Source organism: Cricetulus griseus (genome assembly GCF_003668045.3).
Source record: "Cricetulus griseus strain 17A/GY chromosome 1 unlocalized genomic scaffold, alternate assembly CriGri-PICRH-1.0 chr1_1, whole genome shotgun sequence".
Classification (NCBI taxonomy): domain Eukaryota; kingdom Metazoa; phylum Chordata; class Mammalia; order Rodentia; family Cricetidae; genus Cricetulus; species Cricetulus griseus.
This window is the reverse complement of record NW_023276807.1, coordinates 106,417,917-106,445,018: the sequence shown is the minus strand read 5'-3', so window position 1 is coordinate 106,445,018 and position 27,102 is coordinate 106,417,917. Positions and strand designations below refer to the sequence as shown.

General features: G+C 44.3%; 1 protein-coding gene across 1 annotated transcript in view; it reads left to right on the top strand.

Annotated features, from left to right (window-relative positions):
• The window catches only part of Stk32b (serine/threonine kinase 32B), a 184,881-nt gene that overhangs the window by 140,931 nt on the left and 16,848 nt on the right, over positions 1-27,102 (top strand). The window contains exons 6-7 of the mRNA XM_027387053.2: positions 7,536-7,625; positions 26,055-26,158. Coding sequence (XP_027242854.1) covers positions 7,536-7,625; positions 26,055-26,158 — 194 coding nt within the window. The remainder of the gene's footprint in view (positions 1-7,535; positions 7,626-26,054; positions 26,159-27,102) is intronic.

Sequence of the window (27,102 nt, the reverse complement as noted above, 5' to 3'; positions counted from 1 at the left end):
TCACAACTGTATGATGGGAAGAAGCTAAATCTCACAGAATAGCAGGCACTATCAGGCAAAGACATGCTTTGAGACCAATCTTTCACTGGGAGTGAACGAAGCTTTGATAAGCTTGCGCATGGATTTTCATTGGCTTTCTTTCTTGCCTGTGGTAAATCTTTGTGATCTCCATACAGATAAGTGGCCAGAACACAGGAGCTGTGTGCAGCACCCAAGATAGCAGATCTGTGTGGAAGATCAACAGTACCCCTCCTCCTCCACAGCCCATGCAGAGAGCCCAAAAGCACTGCTATTTTTAACAGCAAGCATGGGGGAGCATAGGCAGCCAGAGCCATGGGCAAGGCTGCTGCCTCTAGTTCTTATCTATCTGGGCTTCCAGTTGCTCCATCGAAACAGTACCACTGAGCTCTGTCTTGGGCATGGGGTGGATCCTGAGAGCCTGCTAGGGTGAGCAAGATACTAAGAAGTAGTATGCCTCAAATTCCAATTGGATGACTGTGGAAGGAGGTGGCCCTGGGTGCTGTCCCTTCCATTCTAACACCTGGCCAGTTCCTCCACTCTCTGTCTCTGCCCCTCTCTCAGGGGTGTCTTGGCGGTTCAACACTCACCGACATAGGTTCCAGAGGCAGGCCTAGAAGGATCCATGTTACAAACCCATGGATGAGAACACTGTCAACCTCTGGGAGTGCCAAGCTGTCTCTGCAAACACAACAAAGGCAGCCATCAGGATGCACTTGCTGGGCCTGGCACTAAGTTATTCAGTAACCTCTCAGAAGTCTTTTACCAGGTCAGACCAATGCTAAAGCCCTTGGAATGGAAATGAACAAGGCAGGATTTCTGGACCCAAAGACAGGAACAAGGTGACATTAGAGTGGTGGGCAGGAAATTGGGATAACAATGGAAGGGAGCACAGGTGTCTACAAAGAGTCCCAGTCCAGGCTGTACTGGAGTGAATAGAGTGCTCCACCCTCAGTTCATGTGGTCAGGTTCTGGTTGTAGTACTTAAGGTGAGGACTTTCAAAAATGATTGGGTTTGGATGACATCATGGAGGTGACACCTGTGGTGGCTTGAATGAAAATGGCCCTCATAGGGTCATATATATGAATGCTTAATCATCAGGTAGTGGCTGTGATTGAGAGAGATTAGGAGGTGTGGACTTGCTGGAGGAAGTCTGTCACTGGAGGTGGGCTTTGAGGTTTGAAAAGCCCATGATGGCCCAGTCCATCTCTCTCTGGATCAGGATGTAGCTCTTAACTACTTCTCCAAGACCATGCCTGCCTACCTGCCACCATGCTCCCAACCATGATGCCAATAGACTAAATCTCTGAAATTATAAGCAAGTTCTCAGTTAAATGCTTTCTCTTAGGAGAGTTTCCGTGGCCATGGTGTCTCTTCTCAGCAATAGAACACTGACTAAGACAATACCGTACAATGGAACTGGTGTCTACATAAGGGATTGAAGGGCCTAGAGTTCTCCCTTTGTCTACCCAAAGCAGGCAAGGAGCTATTTTTAAATCAAGAAAGGGACTATGTTTAACCTGCTCCTGTACTGTAACATAATCCCTTAGAATGAGTAACTTACAAATAATAGAGCTTCCAGAAGAGGCAGTGTCTAGTGAGGGCTGCTCCCAAGAAGGAACTTTGTTGCTGCATGTACCAATAGCAGAAGGAGGAAGGGAAAAGGAAGTGACGAGTGTAATAATCCTTTTATAATGACACTCAACCAACTTACAGGAGCTACCTTGAATCCTAATCACTCCAAAGGTCCCATTTCAAAATACACAAGAATTGCCTTTCAATGTGTCATTTTGGAGGTGGTGTGGTTTGGACAAGGAATGTCTTCCACAGGCTCATGTGTTTGAGCTCTTAGTTCCCAGATCAAGTATCCTTTGGGAAGGTTGTGGAACCTTTAGGAGGTGGAGAGTTTTGAGAGGAAGTGTCACTGGGGCAGGCCTTGAGGTTTTACACCTGGCCCCACTTCCTGATTTTGTGCTTCTATCTTGGATGCCCTGCAAACAGCCCTAGTCTCCTGCTCCTTCCACCAAGCCTTCCCCATTGTGTTGCACCATATCCTTCTTAAACTGTGGGCCAAAGTCAAATCTTCCTCCCTAAGTTGCTTCTTGCCAGGTATTTGGTCATAGCAACAACAAAACTAAGACACAGGGGCACGTGCATGCAAACCATATCAGGAGCCCTTCCCCCCAATCCTACCATGCTGGCATATGATCTCAGACTTCCATAAATACAAGGAGTACACACATGTTACCTAATCCACCGAGTTCCTGGCATTCTGTTACAGCACGGGAAACAGATCAAGTCACAGAGAAACACCCACCCATGGTAGTGAGTTTTCCTCTGGATCCAAGTCTATCAATAACAGAACTCATGGGCCAGGTTTTGAAGAAGGAAAAGAAGTCCTCCAGACAGAGGAGGGAGCAGAAGGAAATCCTGCAGGTAGAGGAGGAAGCAGCAGGAAGTCCTCCAGGCAGAAGAGGGAGCAGCAGGAAGTCCTCCCGGCAGAGGATGGGCAACTCCTTCTACATGGTGTCAAAAACTAGGCAGTGAGAAAGCTCACCTTACTGTCAGAGAAGAGAGTAAAGTACATCAGAGTTTAGTATGTACAAATAAGGCTTTATGGATTGATCACTGGCTGATAATACCCTCATTAGGGCCATACTAATGGGTCTCTCACAATACCCTGGTCTTAAGTTCTAGGCGTTTTCAGCTATGGCAGCAAATTGCCTGACGCTCAGTTCATCTGTGCACTGTACTATACAGTGTCTCCTAGGAAAGCTTGCTTAACACTAATTTTAACATCTAAACTCAACCATCAGAGGATGCACAATAGGAAGTCATGAATCATCGATTAGCACACTGGGATAGCAGCAGTGGAAGTCTACTGTGCATTGCCCACTGTGCACAGGCTACCAGACATCTGTCTCCAGGCTTTCCCAAGTCCTCCAACCACGTTCCAGAAAGAAGTAAATCAGGTCCAGCTGACTGGGTTCTGAGGTGGTGGTGGGAGAATAACATGGTGCAGAGCTCCATTCCACTTATACATGCATCTGCTATGCTGTGGGACCTCTAGACATTTCATTGGTAAAGATGCTTACTTGCAAGCCTATGGCTTGTGTGTGATCCAGGAGCCCATGTAAAGGTGGAAGGAAATAACCGACTCCACATAACTGCCCTCTGGCCTCTACAAGTGCATTGTGGCATGCATGCCCACACATACCTCATACATACCCAGTGATGATGATCATAAATATTTTAAATTAAAACACAGGGATATCATACCATCTTCCCAGGAGACTTGAGGGACAGCATGTGCTCTGAGGTTTCTTCAGCAGCTGTGTAGCCCTGGGTAGCTTACATTGAAATGGGATTGCATTTTTAACTGTTTCCCACTTTCCTTGCTTTTTTTCTTGTCCACATAATCCACTCACAGCATAACATTCAAAATCCAGTCAGGTTATGTCAAAACCTTCTCAGAAAGATTAAGAGTCAATGTCCCTACAGTCCTGAGGGTCCAACACAGCCTACCCCTGCCCTGCCTTCTCCCAAGATTTTTCTCCTCTCATTAACATAAACGAAAACTTTAAAGAAAATGAGCTAATGGTTGTGAACCCGAACACAACACATATGTTATGGTGGGCTGTAGATACAGCTAGGGAGACAGAGGCTAGGGAGACAGAGGCAAGGGGAAAGAAACATCTACAAGGTGGGAGGAAGGGTACACCCAAGTTGTTCTAGGACAAGTTTGGTGACTCCAGAGGTTTCTATCAGGCAGGGAGTTGTGCATTGGCTACGGCTAGGGAATATCCTTTTGGAAGCTTCTCTGATACAAAGTTGTGTCTTAAGAAGGCTGCATCTGAGGTTGTGGTTATCCCTGGATTTTGCTACAAAGATGTCCTCGTAAGAGGGACCTAAATGACAATCTTGTTTTGGCAGAATTATTATCAAGGCTCTTGTTTATCAAGCCAATATGCACGAGGACGTGCTCAGCTCTACTTTATCTGGGTTTGGCAGAGGAACCTCCATTTTGATCCTTACAATTTTAACACTCCCTTTTACCTTCTGGTATCCTTGCTGGTCCCTTGTGGCTCCTTCTCCCAACAGCACTCTTACTTCAGAGGTCTAACAGCCTGCCCCCAACTTCAGGCTATACCACATCCTCGGTTTAAGTGTTTAACTATCCATATTGCTTGCTCTTATTGTCTCTGTCACAAAATACCTGGCAAAAGCAACTTAAGAAAAGATGGATTCACTTTTGGCTCCCAGTTTGAGGTATACAGTCCATCATGGTAGGGAGGTCAAGGTGGCAGGAGTGTGAGGCAGCTGGTCACATGGTACCCACAGGCAAGAAACAGAGAGAGGTGAATGCCACTGCTCCCCTCACCTTGTCTCTCTTTTTCTACCAGGACCCCAGTCCCTGGGATGGTATTGTCCACATTTAGGGTGGGTCCTTCCACCTCAGTTAACTAATCTAGGTAACCCCCCCCACAGATGTGTCCAGGAACTTGTCTCCTGGATGATTCTAGACCCTGCCAGGTTGGTAATTAGTCTTAGCCATCACACTGTATTTGAAGGAAAAATGTCCCCATAATTTCATAGACCTGCACACTTGGCCCCCATTAGTGGTGCTGTTTGAGGAAGTGAGGATCACTTTAGAAAACATGGGCTTGCTGGAAGAAGTAAGATCATTGGGGGTGGGCTTTGAGGGTTTACAGTCTTCCTTCCTATTCTCTCTCTCTCTCTCTCTCTCTCTCTCTCTCTCTCTCTCTCTCTCTCTCTCTCTCTCTCTCTCTCTGTCTCTGCTTCCTCTGTGCAATGGGGATGTGATCAGCCAGCTTCCTTCTCCTGCAGCCATGCTGTGGACTCTAGCCCTCTGGAACTGCAAGGCAAAACCACTTTTCCTTGAGTTTCTAGGTCATGGTATTTTATCACAGGAGAATAGAAACAACTAACACATCACCCCAACCAAAGCTTAATGCTATCTCAGCCCCACAGATAAGGAACATAAGCCTATGGAAAGCATACAATCTGTCCAAGCCAGAGTCAGTGGCTGCATCAACTGGGACAGCAGCCCTCACCTGTGACACAGAGCCTGACTCCCTCAGTTACAGAGCAGTGAAAGGTAGTGTAGTTTGGTTTGGTTTGGGGTTGTCTTGTTTAGCTTCTAATGCGTGTTGTATGAAGGAGTTGGATCAGGCTTTGGGCACATTTGTCTGCCTTTCCCATGTTCAATTTTGACATCATACTGGCACTGGCAGACATCTTCTGCAGTCTTAGGCTCCCTATTCGACACAGGAGAAAGGCAGAGAATGTCATCAATGGTAACTCCTGAAAAGGAAGTACTTCGTTTTTGAAACCCTATTCCAAATTTCTGTTAAGCCCAAATGGATTATAGGCTTGATTCCCAGATGGGGATAGGGTGTATTGAATGATTGGCCCCAGCCCCAGCCACTTGCCTTTCTCCTAGAGGACAAGAGAAGGTTCTGCCCGGACTTGGGTTTCCAACCTTCAAAGCTATGAGTTTATTAAGTCACCTAGCCTCAGATATGTGGTTACAGCAACAAAGGACAGACTAACACTGAGGATAAGGGATTGTGGGCATCCTAAGTAGACCTGTGTGTTTTAATTTGGAAAAATGCCTGTTGAACAAGAATAAGTCTAAAATTCACTTTGGGGATGAGCCATGGCAATAACTTCATTGTTATAAGAACACACTAAAGTCCCAGGTAATGTGAATATGTATTTACATAAGCAAATGAATAACTAGTGGAGAACCTAGCCATTTAGATGGTGGAGAAACAGGGCAGCTTGTAAAGGGAAATCCAGGAGTAAGGTGAATTTGGATCCCCAGAACTTCATGAAACATTGGTTTCCTGGAGTACATCTGTCATCCCAGTGCTGGGAAGGCAGAGATGGGGGTGAGGTGGGAGCCTGCTGGCAAGCCAGTCTAGCCAGGATCAAGAGACTGTGTCTATGAATAAGGTGAGAGAAATACAGGAAGACAACCCAATGTTGAACTCTGGCTTCTAGATACATATGCATGCATGTGTATGTGCAACACCTCACATACATGAGCACAAACAAATACAACACACACACACACACACACACACACACACACACACACACACACACACACGTACACACAGGGAACCCACAGACATCCTATGTTCTTTGACTTATTATTCTAATTAGCTGGTATTACATTCAGAATTTAAATACTAAAGTTTTAAAGAGCAGGAGAAATGGAAGAAAGCTGAATAAAAGCTGCATCCAAAGGCTCCAGAACCCCTCTGTGGTTGCAGGTATGGCAGACATGGAGTTGCTCAGGTGTGGAACACAGCAAAGGCTGATGCCCCACCCTCATGCAGACACCCCCCAGAACACTCAGGAAAGTGAACTTGCCTGCCTGTTGGTGTTAGGAATGAGGGGCACCATTGCCTGATCTTGGCTGGGGGACATGATGACAATGAAACACAAACACAAGTCATCCCAGCTAGGACTGACCTGGTGAAACCAACCACATCCTGGAGAATCCGATAAGTAGTTTCTCACAGAATGGGCATGGACCCAGGGGCCTGGAGTGCTTGTGATACAGCCCACAGCAGCTCTGTGGCATCAGTCCTGTGTTGGTGCCTGAGGCTACTGTTCCTTTTTCTGTCCACTGTGGCTGACCACATTGGGCATGCCTCTCACATACACTGTCCCCTGGGCTTCCTCCCACCTGCTCCAGCAGCTGACCTTCACGTGCTTACCAAGCCAACTCTACTTGTGCCTTTATCTGTGTGCAAGTGCCTCATTCCAAACAGCAAAAAGAGCCATTTCACTGGTGTGGTGACTGAGAGAAATGGAATTATGCTCAGATTTTCTATCAGTCCCTTACAGCTAGTTTCTTCACATGCCAAATGCCCCAGAGAACAAGTTCTGAGCCCACAGGATTCTCTGCCTTTCCCCTTCCTTCCCCATTACCTTGACCTGCATCCAACATCCCTGTTTCCTCCCCTTTTCTCGTTATCTCTTCCCTCTCTCATTTCTTAGACATCTATATCATAGGATCCCCAGTCTTTTCAAATCCCATCAGTTGCCACAGCTTTAGGTAGGATCAAAGGCTATCCCCTTCCACCTCTGCTCCATCAAGTTCAATGCTAAAAGCCCAGAGAACACAGTTAACACAGCCCTCCCCACCACAGTCCCTCCCAGATGTCCCGAGTGACACCCAGACTGACCTTCCATCTCCATAGCAGCATGTCTTAACTTTATATCCATCCACCCAGGTGTCATCTACCCCTCAACACAAGCATGATCACACAAATAATTTGCGCACTGACAGATGAACCCTCACTCTAAAATCTGAATGCAGAAATAGACTTTATGAGAAACAGATACCACTTAAGAATGGACCCAAGTCCTGGTGTCAACTCCCTTCGCCTATCATGCAGACCACAGACTAAGCCTCTGGTCACACAGTGGGAGAGCATGGACATCCACAGCACTGGCTAACTTTATTTTCTCTCTGTAGGGCATGTGCACATCACGGACTTCAACATTGCCACAGTCGTGAAAGGAGCAGAGAAGGCTTCCTCCATGGCCGGCACCAAGCCCTACATGGGTGAGCATTCTACACCTACACATGGGCTTGGACCTCAGTTTCCCTCTTCTGCCTCCTCAGAGGCCACTCATTCACCTCCTGCAGGATTGCCCCAGGAGGATTCCTGCCCTCTGCAGCAAGGGGGCATTTCCATACTGCTTCCCCTGCTCAGCAACACCTCCTTCCCTGGTTTACCAAAAAAAAAAAATATATTCTGCAACAGATAGAAACAAAGCTCTGCCATCCTTTCTCAATAGGATCCAATGGCACTGACAGAATGTCACTTGGCCTTGGTGTTTGTCATTCTGCATCTGTATTCCTAGGCACACGTTCATCTGTCCTTGCAGGATTTCCAGTTGTATTTTTCTTGCAGCTTCTTGTGGAAGTGACACCTATTGGGTCTTCTCTGCTGTCTTTAGTATTTGTCACTTTCTTTTTGTGCTTCTTCATGCCTTTCTAAAAAATTTACGTTTTTGATATACACTTGCAGGCATGCACATTTGTGCATGCTCATGGGTACTTACCATAGCCTGTGTGTAGAGATGAGAGAACAACTTTCCAGTCAGTTTGTTCTTTCCGCTCTGCAAGTTCTACAAATTGAACTTGAGTCATCAGATCTGGTACCAAAGGTCTTTACCTGATGAGCTGTCTCTCTACCCAGTCCTGACTTTCTATAAGAGTGTTTTGTTCTATCTGCTTTAAGACCCTGCCTGCAGTTTTTTTGTTGTTTTGTTTTTGGGTTTTTTTGTTTTTTTTTTTTTGTTTTTTGTTTTTTGTTTTTTTGCCTTCTAGTGCGGGCTTTATCTCGGAAATGCTTCTCTCTTCATTTCTACTTTCCCCTGGCTTCTCTTGCCTGGTTTCTGGAGTATTTTATTGTCATTTGTGTTATTCTTTTGTGGCTTGTTTGGCCTTCTTAATGACTTCAGCAGTTATTAATTCTGAATGTTGGTATTAGCCTCAGCCACTGCAATATAAACCACGTGAGAACTTAACCCCTTACAACAGTAGCTGTGCACTGCTCCCAGAAGCTCTGTTGGTAGCCTGGGTGACTCCTCTGCCAGTCTGGGCTTCCCATACTCACTAGGGACATTCATCAGAGGAGTCACCAGGATAAAGATGATGGCCCTCTGTGTGTGACCTCCACACATCAAGGTATCAAGGGGCTTGGCGAGCTTCTCCTGGTGGCAGTATTTCAAGATGGCATAGGGTGGCACCACTGGCTTGCATCTCATTTCCCAAACTTCCTTGAGCAAAGCAAGTCACATGACCAACCCAATGAAAGCGGTGGCCTGGGATGGGAACTCAGAGGCCTGATTTACTGTGGAATGTTAATGAAATGGCCCAGCCTGCTGCAGAGTCTCTCACCTGCTCTAGGCGGTCAGGTTTCCCTTGGCAGGTCTTTATGTGTGCCTTTATGGGAAGGGCCTCAGTCTGTTCACACTGTTTTTATTTATAATAATTGTTTGAAGAATGACCTTATACTTTTCTGTTACACTCTTTTAAGTGAAACATGTTCTCTTGAACTACTAGAGGATGACGTGACTCAGGAGAGCTTCTCTCACTTCACAGACTCACCTTGCCTCTCTGTGTGAGGCCTGCTAGAACCTGTGCAGGAGCTATTGCACTCAGTGTGCTTAGTATGCTTGAGGTTCTGGGTTCGAGCCCCAGAACAAAGAGAAGGAAAATGAGAAGAAAACAAGGAAAGGGAGGCAAGGAGGGAGATGGCAGGCAGAGCTAAGACATGATGCTTGTTGTGAGTGCATGGTGCTGACCTCACCCATCTCTACTTGGACCTTGTCCTCCCTCTCTTCCTCTGTCCACACCTCTCTATCATGCTCCATTGTATCTCTCCCTTTAGTTCTTTCGGGGTGAATGTGAACTGTCTCCCACAGGCTCAAACACTTGGTCCCCAGCGAGTAGCCCTGTTTTGAGAGGCTTTAGAATTCTGCAAAGTTGGGGTCTATCTGGAGGAGTGGGTCACTTTGGGAGCAGCCATGGCAGTCAGAGCCCAGCTGGTTTCTGATTTCTGATCCACAGAGATGTTAGCAAGCTGCCCCTCCCTCCTTCTGCCATAGATGCACCAGCTCTTGCCACCAGGATACAGCCATGCCTTCCTCAAGATGACTGAGCTAATCTGAACCCTGCCTCTCTAGGCAGCCTCTGTCAGGCACCTTGTCCCAGGGAGAAAAGTCATTAATAGTTTTCCTTAAGGCATTTTCCTAGAAGGGGGCTCCTACTTCCTTTGTCTCTGCTATACTGAGACAAACTGCAGCCACCTCCTCCACTGTTCTCAGCCAGGGGTTGGGCGTCCAGACATACATAGTGTCTGTCTGGGTCCCTCACTCCGTGCTTTGGGGTTTCTCTCTGACTCTTTCTCTACAGAAATCACCACATGCTGTTCTTATCGTTATTTGGTGTATTGTTGCCGCCATGTGTTCTTAGAGAGGGAGCTGGAATTTGAAGCCTTTTGGATCTGAAACCCATGCTCCCGTTTCTCTACCAAGCTGCTTTTGATCACTGGGTTCTACCAAAATGCTGTTCTTTCTCAGAAAAGAGTCAGTTTATTGTCACTGCTGTATGTAAGATTCAGGGCTTCTGCTGTCCTAATTAGAGAAGCCTTGGGCCTGAATTAATGAACAAATGCACTAAAGAGAAGTTCATGGTCTTTGGAAGGTAATCTCCAAATGGCTGTTTTTTTCAGGGGCTATGGGGTGCACAGCAGCAGCCACAGATTCTGGGGTTGTGGGGGAGGGCTTTTATTAAAGCTCACCCACACAGGTCCCAAAGCTCTCAACTCCCAAAGCCAGGGATTGTTTGCTGTTTTCACTCATTTGAGCTGTTGCTTCCAAGGCCTGATAACAAGTTCCCAGAATGCTCCAAGCATGGCTTCCAGAGCAGGCTGATGAGTAAAGTCCCAGAAGGCTATACACTAAGATTTCTCTAGAAGAGATGTATGCCCAGAACTGAATGTTCATTCACTTAAAGAGAAGATGAGGTTCTCCATTGGTTGGAAGAAGCCTATGTAAGATGTATCAAAATAGTAGTCCGAAGTGCTCCAGCTGAGGTAGAATGGAAAGGAGACACTCCCTCAGCAAGTTTTTAGGAGTATGAGGGTCTGAGGGGAGCACTGGTCCCTAGTGCTCAGGCCTGGGGAGCAGAGACGTGTGAGTATTGTTACATGGCGACCACAGTCAGAGGCACAGGGAGAAGCAACAGCTCCGGGGGTTGTGAGGGGATGGCCACTTGATGGACAGTTTTGGATGGGTTCCTGAAGAAGGTGACACAGAGGGCTTGTTCTGTTGGATAAAGACTGGGAAAGGAACTGAGGTTGAGGGACCAGCCTGTGTCAAGGCACAGAGGAGCGAAACAGTGTTGGAAGCTGGAAGAACCTATTTTGTCATAGGACAAGAACAGGTCAGAGAGGAGGACCAAAGCCTGGAGACCAGCCACAGGTGACCTGGAAGGAGCATCGGGGCCAGGTGTGATGGAGATAGGTTCATTGAAAGTCTGTCTCTCCCATGGTTACAGTGAGTAAGGGGTGATTCCCAGTATCCAACACAATGCACATCAAGTGCCCCTTGAGACGAATCTCAGGAATGCTAACTGGCAAACTACCAGCCAGTCTTAGCTTCCTGCTCTGAGAAATGGGGCGGTAGATAGTGGGTGCAGTGTGTCTCAATGAGTGTCTTAGTCATGTTTCTATTGCTTTGACAAAACATAACCAATGCAACTTATAAAACTAAAGCATTTAATTTAGGACTCACAGTTGCTGAAGACTAGAATCCATGACCTTCATGACAGGGAGCATGGCAGCAGTCAGGCAGGATCATATCTTGATCCACAAGCACAAGACAGAGAACTGATTGCAAATGGTATGGGCTTTTGAAACCTCTAAGTCCACCAGTGACATACCTCCCTCCAACAAGGCCACACCTCCTAACCCTTCCCAAACAGTTCTACCAACTGGGGACCAAGCATTCAAATATATGAGCCTATGGGGGGCATTCAAACCACCACAGTGGGTATTGGTTGAGATGTCATGAAAGAATTATGGAAAGTACATAACATTGTAACTGGCAGGTGGCTAGCACTGGTGTCTAGAAGTTGTCATTGCTGTTAGCAGTGTTATTACCTGCATGACTTCCTGTGTTAAGTGCCATGTCCAGGATCTATGCTAAGTGATTGAGGCCAAAGCTGAGCTCACATCTTCCTACTTTTGGGGCTCACAGCTGAGTGGCTGAAGCAGGACCTAATTACACCTTAATCTATTACTGGTGAGAACACTGGGAGACATGAGGCCACCACACACTTGATCCTTGCCTCCTGTTGATTCCTGTCCCCAAGAAGGTTGTAGTGAAAACATGTGGATATTGTCAGGTGGCACTACAGCAATGCATACCTTCTCTCAAGAGAAATGGCTACTTGTAAGGGGAGTGCAGGTGGTACTCTGTGTGCCAGAGAAGGCAGCAGAGCCAGCAGTCAGCTCAGGTCACCAAGGCCCATTTGCTTCCCTGTGACCCTTGTGTGTATCCATTCCTTCACACACTCCAGGGTATCCTACATGCCAGCCAGTGCCCTAGAGACTGAAAATACATCTGAAATCAAGCAGCCCCATGTCCTCTTTGCTTTAACTGTTTGTGCGGGACAGTCACTTGAAATATCATCACTAATAAACATGTAATTTGAGATATTTCTTTTCTTTATTTTTATGTGAACGGATGTGTTGCCTTCATGTATGCCTGTGTACCATGTGCAAGCCAGATGAGAGAATCATAGCTCCTGGAATTGAAGCTATAGGTGATTGTAAGCCACCCTATGAATGCTGGGAACAGAACCTGAGTTCTCTGGAAGAGCAGCAAGTGCTCTTAACAGCTGAGCCATCTCTCCAGGCCTGAAGAATCTTTTTTAAAGCAGCAGTTTTAAACTTTTTTAATGAAAGCACTGAAATGTTTTATTTGCTGAAATTTTTATGGTGATTTTTTAATTTAAATTAGAAACAAGCTTGTTTTACATGTCAATCCCAGTTCCCTCTCCCTCTTCCTTCCCTGCCCCCCACTAACCCCCTATACCATTCCCTTTCTGCTCCTCAGGGAGAGTGTGGCCTTTCATAGGGGATCTTCAAAGTCTGTCATATTATTTGGAGCAGGGCCTAGACCCTCCCCCATATGTCTAGTCTGAGAGAGCATCCCTCTATGTGGAGTGGGCTCCCAAAGTCCATTCGTGTACTAGGGATAAATACTGATCCACTACCAGAGGCTTCATAGATTGCCCAGGCCTCCTAACTGACACCCATGTCCAGGGGTCTGGAACAGGGGTCCTATGCTGGTTTCCCAGATATTAGTCTGTGGTCCATGAGCTCCCCCTTGTTCAGGTCAGCTGTTACTGTGGGTTTATCCAGCCTGGTCTTGGCCCCTTTGCTCATTACTCCTCCCTCTGTGGGACTGGATTCCAGAGTTCAGCTCAGTGTTTAGCTGTTGGTGTCTGCCTCTGCTTCCATCAGCTACTGAATGAAGGCTCTAGGATGGCATATAAGGTAGTCATCAATCTCATTATTGGAGAAGGGCATTTAAGGTAGCCTCTCAACTATTGCTTAGATTGTTTGTTGGGGTCAACCTTGATCTCTGGACATTTCCCTAGAGCCAGATTTGTCTTTAAACCTATAATGGCTCCCTCTATTATGGTATCTCTTTTCTTGCTCTTCTCTATTCTTCCCCTGACTCTATTTTCCTGCTCTCTGATGCCCTCCTCTCCCCTCTTCTTCTCTCCTTCTCTTTCTCCTAATCCCCTCTCCCCTCCCTCCATGCTCCCAATTAGCTCAGGAAATCTTGTCCTTTTACCCTTCTCCAGGGGACCATGTATGTCTCTCTTAGGGTCCTCCTTGTTTCCTAGCTAATCTGGTGGTGAGTATTGTAGGCTGGTAATTCTTTGCTCTATGCCTAAAATCCATATATGAGTGAGTGCATACCTTGTTTGTCTCTTTGTGACTGGGTTATCTCACTCAGGATTGTTTCTTCTAGTTCCATCTATTTATTTGCTGAAATTATTATAGCATATAACTAAAAATTAAACATGTTTTGTGTCTCCTTTCATGAAATAGTAGCAGTAAGACATGGTAGATGTTTGAAACTCTCTTCAATCCATGTTATTCTGAAGAGTCTTTGAAGAAAGAACTTGAACACTCCTGCATAAGGGATTTCCTTCACACATAGGTTCCCCTAACTGCTTCTCCTCATTTCCTGGAGCTACTAGTCAGTCAATATGCTTGTGAACTTGTTCAGGTGCTTGTTGACATGAAGTCTTGAAGATATTTAGCTGAAGGTGTCTTGAAGTTTGCAGGCACAAAGAACTAAAGTATATCATCACGTCAAATGAAGAAATGACCATTGCTATCCATAGAACAACATATTCATCTATAAAATTATTAAAATATTGGTCTAAAAACAAAAGACCCAGACCAACAAACACAGTGTCTTGAAGACATAGTTCACATTTTGTCATGTGAGCTATCAACAATTTTTTTGCAACTTGAGCAAAGACACGTACAGCTTTTAAGGTATAAAGGCAAGGGTGTCTTTCAAACACATTGTTGCAGACTTTTTATAGATCATTATTGCCAATATAATAATTAATCGTATGTGGAGTGCAGGTGACAAAACACTGGTACTTGCAATACTAGATCCATTCTTGCCAACACCACCATGGAGGATCCCATGGAAATAATTTGAATAGGAAAATTTTGCTCTAGCTACTACTTCAAGAACTGGAAAGATCTTCATTTTTTACTGTGCTCACTGACAGATGTGGAGGAGTGGATGTAACTGAGATTCAGGTAGCTTTAGTGATCATCTTTATATTGTCTACATTTGGAGGCACAGCAATGTGGGACTATACCATACCTATTCTAGAAATAAAGCTGTTTTAAATTTTGACAAGGAATAAATTTGCACTTCACACTTGTTAACCACCATAACATTCCTGCCACTATTGCACCAGTAGGTATATCTTGCAGGGTCAGTCATTAGCACAACTTTCAGAGTTCTCACTGGGTAATATTGATGACTGCTTTTCTGCTTTGATAATATGATTGTCACCTTCCAACACTGAGAAAGCTAGCCAGGAGCAATGAAACTTTTCATGCCATTACCCACTTCACTTCTCCATGAGTTAAGTATGTTATGTCTTCAACAATAGAGTCTTACCATTACATTCTAGAGGGTAACCAAGAGCAATGATAATAGCCTATACGTTTGGGGGGCTCCATGGAACCCCATTGGTCAATAACTTAAAAAGAGATAACCCATTCCCAGTATTGGAGATTTTATGTGGTAGCATGTGGTGTCTAGTTGCGGCATTGTCACTATGTAATTGCATATGCATTTATACTCATTGTTTATATATTATGCATATATTTTAGGAAGCTTATACTGTAGTAGGTCTACATTTGACTTCTTTTTTTATTATGTGTAGAGTGTGTGTGTGTGTGTGTGTGTGTGTGTGTGTGTGTGTGTGTGTAAGTGCATGAAGAGAAGAGGGAGTCAGATCCCAGGCTGTTGTGAACTTCCAGATGAAGATGATTCAGTCCTTTGAACAGCAGAAGTACACTTAGGAGCTGGGCCATTTCTCCAGCCTCCTCAAGAACTAGATTTTTAATCAGTGCTCAGTCATTAATGGTTAAAGAATGTAATTGATTCTTGTGTTTACTTTGTGTCTTGTGACTTTGATACACTCACTTCTCATCTTTGCCAGGTTTTCTTTGAGATGTCTACTTAGACACTCATGTTTGCAGATAGGGCTTTCCTTCTGCATTGCCACTGAGTGTGCTTTCATGAGTGTGTGTGTGTGTGTCCACAGTGCCTGTCTGTCAGCTGGGAAACTTTGCCTGGACCCTGACCTTAGCTGGGTGTACTCTCCTGTTCCACCACTTGCTGTGATGCCCACCCAAGGATTTGTTCTCATCTTTATTGGCATAAAGAATTGCCATCCATTCCAACAGTGTTGTTGTTTTGATCATAAATGCGTGTTGAATTCCGCCAAAGAGATTTTCTGGATCTTTTGAGATAATCTGGTTCCTCTTCTACAGTTTATTGAAGTTCATTGGTGAATTTTGCAATGCTGAACATCCCAGCTTTCCCAGAAGGAGTCTCGTTAGTAATGATGTGTTAGCCTCCTTATACAGGGCTGGAATCCATGTGCTAATATCTTGTTCACAATATTCACCTCATCTATGAGGAGTATTTTTTTTATCTATCTTGTCATTTTCTTATGACAACTCCATGCAGTTTGAATAACAGAGTATTCCTAGCAGTGTAAATTGGGGGGAACCACTTCTTTTCTTCTCCCCTGCTTTCTGGGAGGAAAAATAATCAAGTATTATATAAAATACAATAGCTTATTTTTTCAGAGAAGCCATGTATTTGTCCACCAGCTTCTTGGGCATCCACACTTGTGTAACATACCCTCACCTGTTTGGTGGCTGTGAGCTCTGCAGAGACATTTCTTCTTTCATTCTAGAATTGGTATTTTGTAATTTCTCTCTGACTTTTTTTTAGCCATTCTGGTTATGAGCTAATAAACTTGTTGATTTTTTAAAGTACCAGTTTTTTTATCTTAATTGTCTTTCTCAGTGATCTTCCTGTTTTCTATTGTATCCATTTTCCTCTCATCTTTATTATTTCCTCTCCTTACTTAGGTTAGCTTGTTGATCTTAGTCCAATTGCATAACAGAGATTCAGATAATTGACTTGAGACTCATCTTTCTTGCAATATGAGTGTTACATGCAGGAAACTAAGTCCAGTTCAAGCTGTGACCTCATAATTTTTGACATGTTATGAACATTTCCAACAAAGTTCAGGGATTTTTACATATCATTTTAATGTTGATGTCCAGCTTGATTCTCTAATGATCAAATACCTTGTATACCACAACCAGGGTTATGATTCAATTTAAAACCATTGTCCAGCCTTTTCTTTCTCTCATCTGATTTGTTCTTCACCCATTCCCTGCTACCTGACTCTGAGGCGATCAACATTTATCACTCTTTTTTTAACCTCACTCTTTCCTTAGTATTTATATTTTAAAAGCAAGTGTAGACATTATCCTATTTTTACATCACTCAACAGAAACTATTTTGGAATTTGGTTTAAGAATCTCATAAAAGGGGACTGGAAAGATAGCTCAGTGATTAAGATGCATACTGCCCTTCCAGAGGACCTGAGTCAGTTCTCAGCACCCACATTAGGCAGACCACAGCTACCTGTAACTCTAGCTCCAAGGGATCTGATGCCCTCTTCTGGCCTCTGCAGACACTGCACCCACAAAGAGATACATATACATTATTTATAAATAAAAATAAACCCTTTTAAAAAATCTCACAAGAATATATTCCAAAATCCCATTCTCTGTTTTACCTGCTATAAACATTATCATTTATCAGTGTTATCTTTGCTTCTTATTGTCAATGGCATTTTATAGTCATCAAAATGAAGAATTAATTGTCTATCCACCTTCCTTTTTATCTGTTACCAGTGCTGATTATTTCTTTATGTGCTTTCAGTTTTCTATCTGATATCATTTACTTTGAAGAAATTCTTATCATCAACCTTAATGAAAGTCTACTGGCAATAAATTCTTCAAAAACTTCTTTTCATACAGGTCTTTCACTTGTTTGGTTAGGGTTACCCCAAGAACTGAGGAGAGAATACCCACTCTAAATGATGGTGACATCATACCAAAGGAAGTTAAACATCAGCATTCATTTCTTCTTCCTGACGGCAGATGCACACTCCCGCTACCATGCCTTCCCTGCAGCGATGAACTATGCACTCAAATTGTGAGCCAGAATAAACCTTTTTTTCTTTTTTTGTCAGGTATTTTCTCACAGCAATCAAAAGGGTAGCTAACACATAAAAGGTGTCTAGCTTTTCCCAATTAAATGCTGTCTTTGTTTTGTTTCTGTTGCTGTAATAAATACCCTGAGAAAGACAATTTTAAGGAAAAGGGAGTTGTCTCACAATTCCAGATTATAGTACATCATTGCAGGCAAGTCAAGGCAGAAACTTGAAGCAGCTAGTCTCATCCACAGTCAAGAGCAGAGAGAATGAACACATGCATGCTTTTCAGTGCTCCACACCTCTCTGCACTTACACAATCTAGGATCCCCTATCCAGGGAATGAGACCACCCACAGTGGGCAGGCCTTCTCACATTAATTAATGAAGTCAAAACAATAAAGTCCCCATAGACATGCCCACAGCCACCCTACTCTAGAAAGAATTTCATAGAAACCCTCTTCCCAGGTGATTTTTAGATTCTGTCAAATTGATTATTAAAGTTTATCATCATGGGCTATATTTGGCACTCCAACATTGGTGCTACAACAGTGAAGAACTATTTAAGATCTTTTTGAGAGCTCTAATGGGAAAGGGAGATAGATGTTGGTGGGATGGAGGAATGAGACTGGAGGAGCCCAGAGTAACATCACTGAGAAGTCATACTTGAACTGGATCCTGAAAGATGTGTTAGCATTGTTCAGGAGGAAGCACACAGATTATTGCAATGAGATGAAACTATGTTATCCAGGATCCTTAGGCAAGGAGTTGATTGACAGAAAGCATCTAAGAGAACATATTTGGCTGATAAGCAAAGAAGATGAACTTAGGGAGGCAAGAATAAATCACACAGTGCCTGCATCCCATTGTACAATTTAGGGCTCCGTAGCAAGTTCACCAGAAGATGTTAAACAGCATCATTTGTCTTGAACAACAGAGATTCCCTTTAAATAGTAGTCTGCAGGATAAGCATCCCAGATCTAGAAATCTAAAACCCAAATTCAAAAAGTTTTGAATGATATCACAAAGGAAAACTTCTACACGTTACCTTATGTGACAAGACACAGTAACTTTGTAAAATTACTTCCATGTGACATACATGAGGCTACGGGAAATATGAACTAATTTCATTTTGAGACCTGAACCTACCCTGCAGATACTGCATCATATATGTGCAAACATCCTGATGACTGAAGCAATCAGGAGCCAAAACACATCTGATTCCGGACATTTGAATGCAGGATATTCCATCCATATGTAAATGAATGTCTACAGGAGATGCTATTTAGAAGTCTGTCCCCTGTTTCACGCATTAACTGTTAAATGTGTTGATGTGTCTCTGCTCTTCCCATTAAAATCACTGTAAGCCAGGGGGCTGGAGAGATGGCTCAGTGGTTAAGAGCACAACCTACACTTTCAGAGTATCCACTCTACTAGAAGAATCTGACCCATTTAACATGAAGGGCTTTCCCGGCATTGTTCATGATTCATTTCCGTCTCTTATCAGAGCTTCTCTATTTCTTCCTTCGCCAATTAGACTTTCCCTCCCCTTCCTCCTCCCACACAGACTGTGAAATCCTAATGATCTATGGCTGAGAAATCTCTTACACTTTAACAAAAGCAGTTTCCTGTAGCCACAAATGCTTACTAATAACACCAGAAAGAAACCAATAACCTGTGGTGATAGTTTCATTTTATTACAAATTAATATGTAAGTGAGCAATACCTGAATTCATTGGCTAGCTAGGAGCCAAACAAAATTAAATGACCCTTGAGGAATTCAGAGAGTTCCCAGGCCCACTGATTATCTCTGCTCTTCACAATTGTTGGTACACTTTAATGCAAAGAATTCTGACCATGTATAATATGTGCCTGGGTTACCTGCATTCCCATTCGTTGCCCATACAAAGACAGACTGCATTATTAAAAGCCAGCTCACATCTGTTGGGAACCTGCTTTCCATCAGCAATGAAAGGAAGCTTGTCCCATGTTATCTCATTGTGGTGTGAGGACTTTCATTAATCCATGGAGTCCAAGACTTACTCAGAAGCTAAATGTTTGACCAATGACCACCAGACAGTGAAAGCAGACATTAAGGTTGGAAGCCAGGTCTCCATGACTTAGCTCCCTTGCCCCTGTGATTGTACTGGGCTTTTAAAATACAGGAAGAAGGGAACTATAGAATAGCAAAGGTCTTGATTATTATTCTTCAGGAGAAGTAAAAGTTAACCTGAATCTTTAAGTATGAATGGGAGCTAGTAAGTATGCCACATTCGATAAAGACTAGCAGACAAGAATTCAGGATTGTTTGTAGCTCTGTGGTGAAGAACTTATTTGGCACGTGCAAGGCCCTGGGTACAATCTCCAACAAGATAAGATTGCAAAGAGTCTAAGGCAATCAATAGATGTCTAAAAGCATGTCCCCATGTTTCCTTTGATGCAATGGGTCCATTGTGAACAGGAGCCAGAAAGGGGACTGTGGGTGACTGGGGCCTGTTTTGAGGAAGCTTTTGTGCTGAGAATATTAAAATTTATTGTACAAATCACTAGGCAGTTTTGTAATAATTTAAAGCAGGTGATTTGAACATGAATGATAACACAAGGACAATATTGGAGAACAATTATTGAGTACTTACTGTATACTCAGTGACAATCATAAATTTACTTTCTATCTCAGTAATGCCACTTTTGCCAGATAAGGAAACTGAAATACAAATAAGAGATTAAGTAGCTCACTCAAGACTGTTTTGTCTATAAGTGTGGGAAACAAGCTGAGTAGTAACAAGTGACTATCTGTCTGAGCTCTCTGTTCACTGAATGTCCTTAGATTTCTCTGAGCACTTAGAGGTAAAGTTAAGGGATAGAGATGATAAAGATCAACACAGAAATTAGAGAGGCCAGACAACAAAGTTCTAGAAGGAAAAAGTGAAGAGACTTGGAGAGTGATCAAGTTATCAGTGACAGAGGCTAAAAGAGGGGTTCAAGTCCACAGTGACCCCAGGTTTCTGACTGTGCAAGTGAGCAAACCATTGGCATCAGCTGCAGACAGGAGAATGGCGGGTTTGAAAGGAAAGAGTCTGGCTGGACCCATGGTGGAGGTGCCTAGGGTAGAGCTTCTAGAGCCTGGGATGCCAAGCAGGAGACACTGCCACAGCAAGGAGTGGGGAGGAGGCCTTTTCTGGTTCCAGGTAGACAAGATGACACTGAACTCCCAGGCCTTGGCTTCTCTGTGGAACATTTAGGAGAGGGGAGAAATGATCTTGAAGGGCCCCTCCTGGCTGAAATACATGGACTCTGTATTCACAATCCAGAAGGACATAATTACCTGGAGTGACAGACTGGGGCAGCCTGTCAGCTGGCTGGCTACATGCTAAATAGCTTTTAATACTCCAGTGCACACCAAAACCTTCAGCAGCATCCATGGAGCTGAACAGCAAGTGGAGAAGGGTAATGTGGGAGGTGATTGTGTTTTTCCATATTTTTAGGGAAATAAGGAAGTAAATTCTGGGTGGTTAGCTTGGAGGGCAAATCCTACCAAGTGTACATTTCTGGGGGAAGAAAGACAACGTCTCTCACCAGACTCCATGTGTCCTTGTTTTTCCTGAAGGCCAGTTGTGTGGTGGCCTGATGCCCTTTGGCATAGAAACTCATTTCAATTAAAAACCTGCCTTGGAAGGAATGTTTGGCTGCCAATAGAGGCAGTTACTGGATGGTGATGCTGATTTTGCTATGTAACTGGAAACTGCTAGGAGTGTAGCCAAAGGTTCCATGGTGTCAAAGTCCATCCCCTGTATCCAAAGTGAACTCACAGGAGTTCATGGAGTGGGCAGCAGACACCCAGCATTGTCATGGGCCCATGGGGGACAACAAAAAGCAAACAATACTTCTGATAATGTGACCAAAGCCCAGCATTTTTTTTGTGTGTGTGTATTCCTTAAACACACATGCTTCCATATAGTGATAGCCCATCTGATAATGTAGATGACCAGTAACCAATGGGAGGGTAGCACATACACCGTGGGTACACTGACAAATGTTTATTAATGTGCATGTCAGTGGTAAGGCCACATATTTTTGTTTGGGGTTATAAAGAAATCCTAATTAATGCAAATGTAGCATTAATGGATATCCATAAAAAATATCTTGGTTTGGGGGATAAGTGAGGAAAGGCACTTGCCACCAAGTCTGACAATTAGAGTTCAATCCCCTGAACTTACAAGGTAGAAGGAGAAAAGTGATTCCCACAAGTTGTTCTTTTATCTCCACATATGGCACTGTGATACACACACATACTAAGCAAATAAATAAATAGATGTAATTTTTAAAATTTCAAACAAAATCTTGGTTTTGGGTTCAAATTCACTCAGAAGATTTAACATATTTATTTGGAGATATTTAGCAATATAAAAACATATAGTATAATGATGCATGGGTATGTAGGCATGAGTTTTACATTGTATGTTTTAGCAGTAAGCCCAGGAGGGGTGAATCAACTTTGTGCAATGCATACATCTGTAAACTATCTTTCCATCAGTTGCCTAGACATCTGCGTTATTGGTAGACTATCACCATATGGCAGAGCTTGTGTTGAAGTGACCCTGACATGCTACCTTACACTTTATCCACCTCCCATCACTTCATTGTTTATCTCACACTATCACAAGAGAATAAAGGAAGTGTAATAAGATATTTTCAGAGAGAGAGACCACATTCATATAATTCTCAGGATAATGTATCATCATGATCTATTTTATCTCTTGCTATTGCTGTTAGTCTCTTATGGGGCCTGAATTATAAATGAGACCTTATTCTAGTAGGTAGCTATACAGGGGAAGCAACTAGCATATATTGGTGGTACTCAGTCCTCCACAGACTTCTTCATAGCCTGGAAGCTACCAGCGGATTGCAGAACTGGAGCCACATCTAGATTGATTTCCTGCACCAGTACCCTGTATTGCCCTAAGAGATAAAAACAAAATTGTACCAGGATTCTGTGGAGGTACTGCCAATTCATGCAATTGAGTTGGGCTCCTTTGAAATTGTCAGAGCATGCTGGCACCCAAAAGGCTCTGGGAAGCCAAGCAGGATTGAATGCAGCTAGACCTCATAATTCCAAGACAGGTCTTTTCTCCTTGGGTATTGGTTAGCCTTCCCAGAGATGTCAGCACTGCAGAGGACCATGTTTGCAGCAGTTGGCATGGCAGTAAGATGTTTGGCACCAGAACATTGCAGTGGTCTTTATCACATGGCAGAAAGTGGGACCCACTCAGTCTCAAGGACAGACAGAAGCAGGAAGCTCTGGGGATAGAGCTGGATGCAGGAGACTGGGTATCCAACCCCATAATGGGTATCCAACCAAAGGCAGTCCATGAGCAAAGATGAGGAATGAGCCAACAACTGAGCGGCTTCTTCCTCCCAGGAGCTGTCTTTGAGCTGGACTAGGGCTATAGAGACAGGGAGACTTAGTGGGCATAGTGTATAAAATACTCATATAAATACACAATACTCAGAGTGTATGAAATAAAAATGTAGAGAGAAAGATGGAAGGGGAAGAGCCAGAGCCCTAACCAGGCAACCCAGTCCCTCCTGGCAGTTCCCAGTATGTAATGAGGTAGGGGGTTGGTGTCAGGAACCTGAGAGCCATTTGATGCCATCTCTGCCAAGCAAGATGGGCAATCCTGGCAAGTCCCTCACCATGTAGTGGCTTTTGTGGCTAAAGAACAAATTTTCATTTGCCAGAGTAAAAGGCACAGAAAAGTTGCTCCTTTAAGTTCTAGAACTGGAAATGAGATAGTAAGGTATGGTAGATCCATGCTTGTTTGGAAGGCTCTGGGAGAATCCTTACAACTTCTGCAGATCCAGGTAGTGCCAGATGTCCTTGGGCTTGTGATGCCTCACTCCATGGTCTACCTCCATCTTCACATGGCTATTCTGTATCTTAAAGTATCCCTCATCTCCCTTAGAAAGACATTAGTCATGGGATTTAAGACCAAAGCAGAACTTTGGATGATTTTTCCATGAGACACTTCATTATATTTGCAAAGACTCTTTCACAATCTGGTGGCACTCACAAGCACTGGGGTTGGGGCTTGGGGCCTGCCATTCAGCCCATTGCACCCCTATTGCCTGAGTTTCCTCATCACAGAGTGCCTTCTGCACCTGTCATGCTGAGAGTTGAAAGGATTCAATTTATGCAGAAGCCTTCAGAGCATCTGGTCCTTACAGTGCTGTCATTAATTAAGCAATGCCTGCCAGGGCTTTGTCAGGTTTCCAACTCCCCCCTGGTCCCTGAATCCAAGCACTGTGATTCTGAACCACAAAAGCAGCTGTGCAGGGATCATGACATCAACATTTCTGTTCCGTCATCAGCCACAAGAGTGCAGAAGCAGGGAATCAGCTTCCCTGCAACTGCAAACATCTGTCACTCATAGCATCCTGGCTGCATCCATTGCCTTCAGCTTCTACACTGAATCTCAAGTGTGCTAAAGACTGTGGGCATGGCAGAGACTCATAATAATTATTGAGGAACACTTGGTGCCCCCTGTCCCTAGGTTACACCTGTGAAGCTGTCACCAGGCCATAGTGTCTAGGCCCTGGGGCTGCATATACAAACACTATGCAACCCTTTCTCTTCCAGATCCTCCAGGACAGGAAGAAGCAGACAAGTAGATGGATTGTGGTACAGGAAAGTAAAATCTCATGGGTTCTATCTAGCTCAATGGCTGCCTTGATGATGAGATTGAGTAAGGAAAAAGTGAGCTCACTGTCTTTGGAATCTGGCTGATCTAGGGATGGGTAAGAAAGGATATACAAAAACAAAGCTGAAAATTTGAAACCTACAGTATTTGAAAAATGCTAACCTATAGGGCTGGGAAGGGTGGAGTTTAAAGTAGTTTCTACAACTCTGCTGTTTGTGACTGGGCAGGTGGTAGGGTGGCTGATCATGACAGATAAAGGGGAGGTTTGAGTGGCAATCAAACTGCCATTATTAAGGCTTTAGGTTTAGAGAGTGCCCAGTGTGACCCAGGTGTCCTGGAGGCAGCTGCTGAATCGTGCCATCCATCTAGTTGTTCCTGCCTCATTTGTGTTGGTGTGATAGAACACCCTGACATAAAGCATCTTTGGGGAGAAAGGGTTTATTTAGGCTCACAATTCTGGGTTACAGTCCATCATCGTGGGGCAGCCACAGTAGCAGAAGCCACAGTTGGTCACATCACACCCACAGGAAAGAGCAGAGAGAAGTGAATGTAGGGATGCTCACTGGCCTGTGCTCAGAATAATTCATCCACTCATACAGCTTTGCCTAGGGAATGGTGTCACCCACAGTTGGGCAGGATCTTCCCACATCAATTAACTTAGTTAAAATAATCCCCTACAGACATGCCCACAGGCCATCCCAATATGGATAATTCCTCACTGAGACTCTCTTCCTGGATGAGTCTAGGCTGTGTCAAGTTCACAAAGCTAGTCAATACACCAGCAGTCAAACCATGATTACTATCCACATTTGACAAAACAGGAAAGAATGCTAAGTGACATGTTAAACTCTGCTCCAGCCAAGCCCCATTATCTTAATGTTTACAACATAGCCATTTGGGTCTTCAGTGAAGAGGATGGAAGTGAGGGAGGGAGGCAGGGAGAAAGGAAGGAAGGAATAGAAGTAGGGAATAAATGAAGGAACAAAAGAAAAGAGAAGAGGAGAAAAGAAAAAAAGAAAGGGAAGGGGAGGGAAGGGAAAGAGAAAAAGGAGCTATTTTCTCAAACTCTCAATTCCACCAAGAAGATTGATCAGACAAGGTTTGGCCACAGTGGGAACACTACTCAGCTTCCCTTGTCTAATCTGTGTGACTTCCCTCACACCCATAGCTCTCTCTGAACCTCATCTCCATCATCTTCAAGGTGTCAAATGGTAGCATGTCCCCAGAGGCTCCAGATTCAGCGTGGTGGTATACCAGGGAGAATACAGCCACCCTGCCCTGATCCAAACTCTCCTCACTGTTCTAGCGCCACACGAAGTCTTGACAGCTTCAGTCACACGTGTTGCTCTCCAGAACAGATGGGAAATTAAAATTCACAAATTATCAAATTAGCCATGCTGGCCGACCTTGCCATCCTGTGGTGGGTAGCACACCCACACTGCTCTGAAACCTTCTCTTTTATCCCATTTCAAAACTATTCCCTTGGCCAGGGATGTACCCCTACAGCAGCTGCTATCTCCTGTCTTTGCCACCAGAAGTGCACTCTGTCTGCTTTCTGTCTCTGACTTACTGCCTGAATTGTTCCTGAGCTTGGCTGCAGGCACAGAGCACTCAGCATCCTCGTACCTGACCACCTAGTCCGAGTTGATACAGAGACAGAACGGTAATCTTCCCAACCCAAGGCTCAGGTCTTACTTTCCACTATAGGTGTGAGCCATGCTAGGGTCTCCCAACATGACTCATGCCCATGCACCTCCCTGACTCTTACCATGGGGCCACACACCCAGACCCTTTCTGCTCTGTTCCAAGCCTGCTGTGGCTCCCCCGGGACAGTTGCTGGTGACAGTGAAGGAATTACTAGCTGGCTTGTCTCCCTATGCCCAAGGCAGGGTATAACTGATATTCTCTCTGCCTTGTCATTACAGCCCCGGAAGTCTTCCAGGTGTATGTGGATGGAGGCCCTGGGTACTCATACCCTGTGGACTGGTGGTCACTGGGCGTCACGGCCTATGAGCTGCTACGAGGCTGGGTAAGTCCTGTGGAAAATGAGGTGGAGAGGAAACATGAATCTGCATGGTTGGTAAGATGCCAGGAGGAGGTGCTGGTCCAGGATTGTAGCCACCCCTCAGGAAGCTCTGGCCCAGCCACTTATTCTTCTAATAGGGAAAAAGATCCTTCTATCTACCCAGGGAAGGAAGTCACAGAAGGTCTGTGAATGAATGACTCAGGATAAAGCACCCTAGCCTCCTACTTTCAAACTCACTCATCTGAACTCACAGTTGCATGGGAGCCCAACTTCCCCACTTGACTGGGTGTTCTCTATTGTTTCTCTCTCATCTTGCCAACCCCAAATACTTAATTCAGAATCTCTAAGGATGATCTTGGAAGGTCAGTGCCTGTTTTTACTTTTGGCTTGTTTGCACTAAATTGCTAAAGATGATGGTGCCAGCTAATAACCAATAGCTTATATTTTTATTTAGGCTGAAACTCTTGTGACCAAACTGCCTTTGGAGTGTGTTTTTTTTCTACAAATATCATTGGAAATTTACATCATCTCAGTTCCTTGGCTGTTTCCTCAACCATGTAACAGAGAGAATGTTTTGTGGAGCTGGTGGTAGAGGACATTTGCCCCTGAACTGTGGTACTCTCCCTGCTTTACTGTCTCTGTGGCTCCATTGACCAAAACAAAACTTGTTAATCCCACTGTCTGCAAATCTAACATGGTTTTGTATTCTTCATAGTAACAGAGGGCAGCCTCCATGAAGGCAGGGTCTTTTTTATTATTAATTTTTTTCATTTATTTTACACCCCAATGGAAATTTCCCCTCCCTCCTCTCCTTCTATTCCCTTCCTCACCTCCCTTCTGCCCCCTCCACCATTCAGTCCTCCTCTGCTTTGTTCAGAAAGGGGAAGGACTCACATAGGTGTCAACAAAGCATGGCAAATCAAGTTGAAGTAGTACTAAGCTCCTCT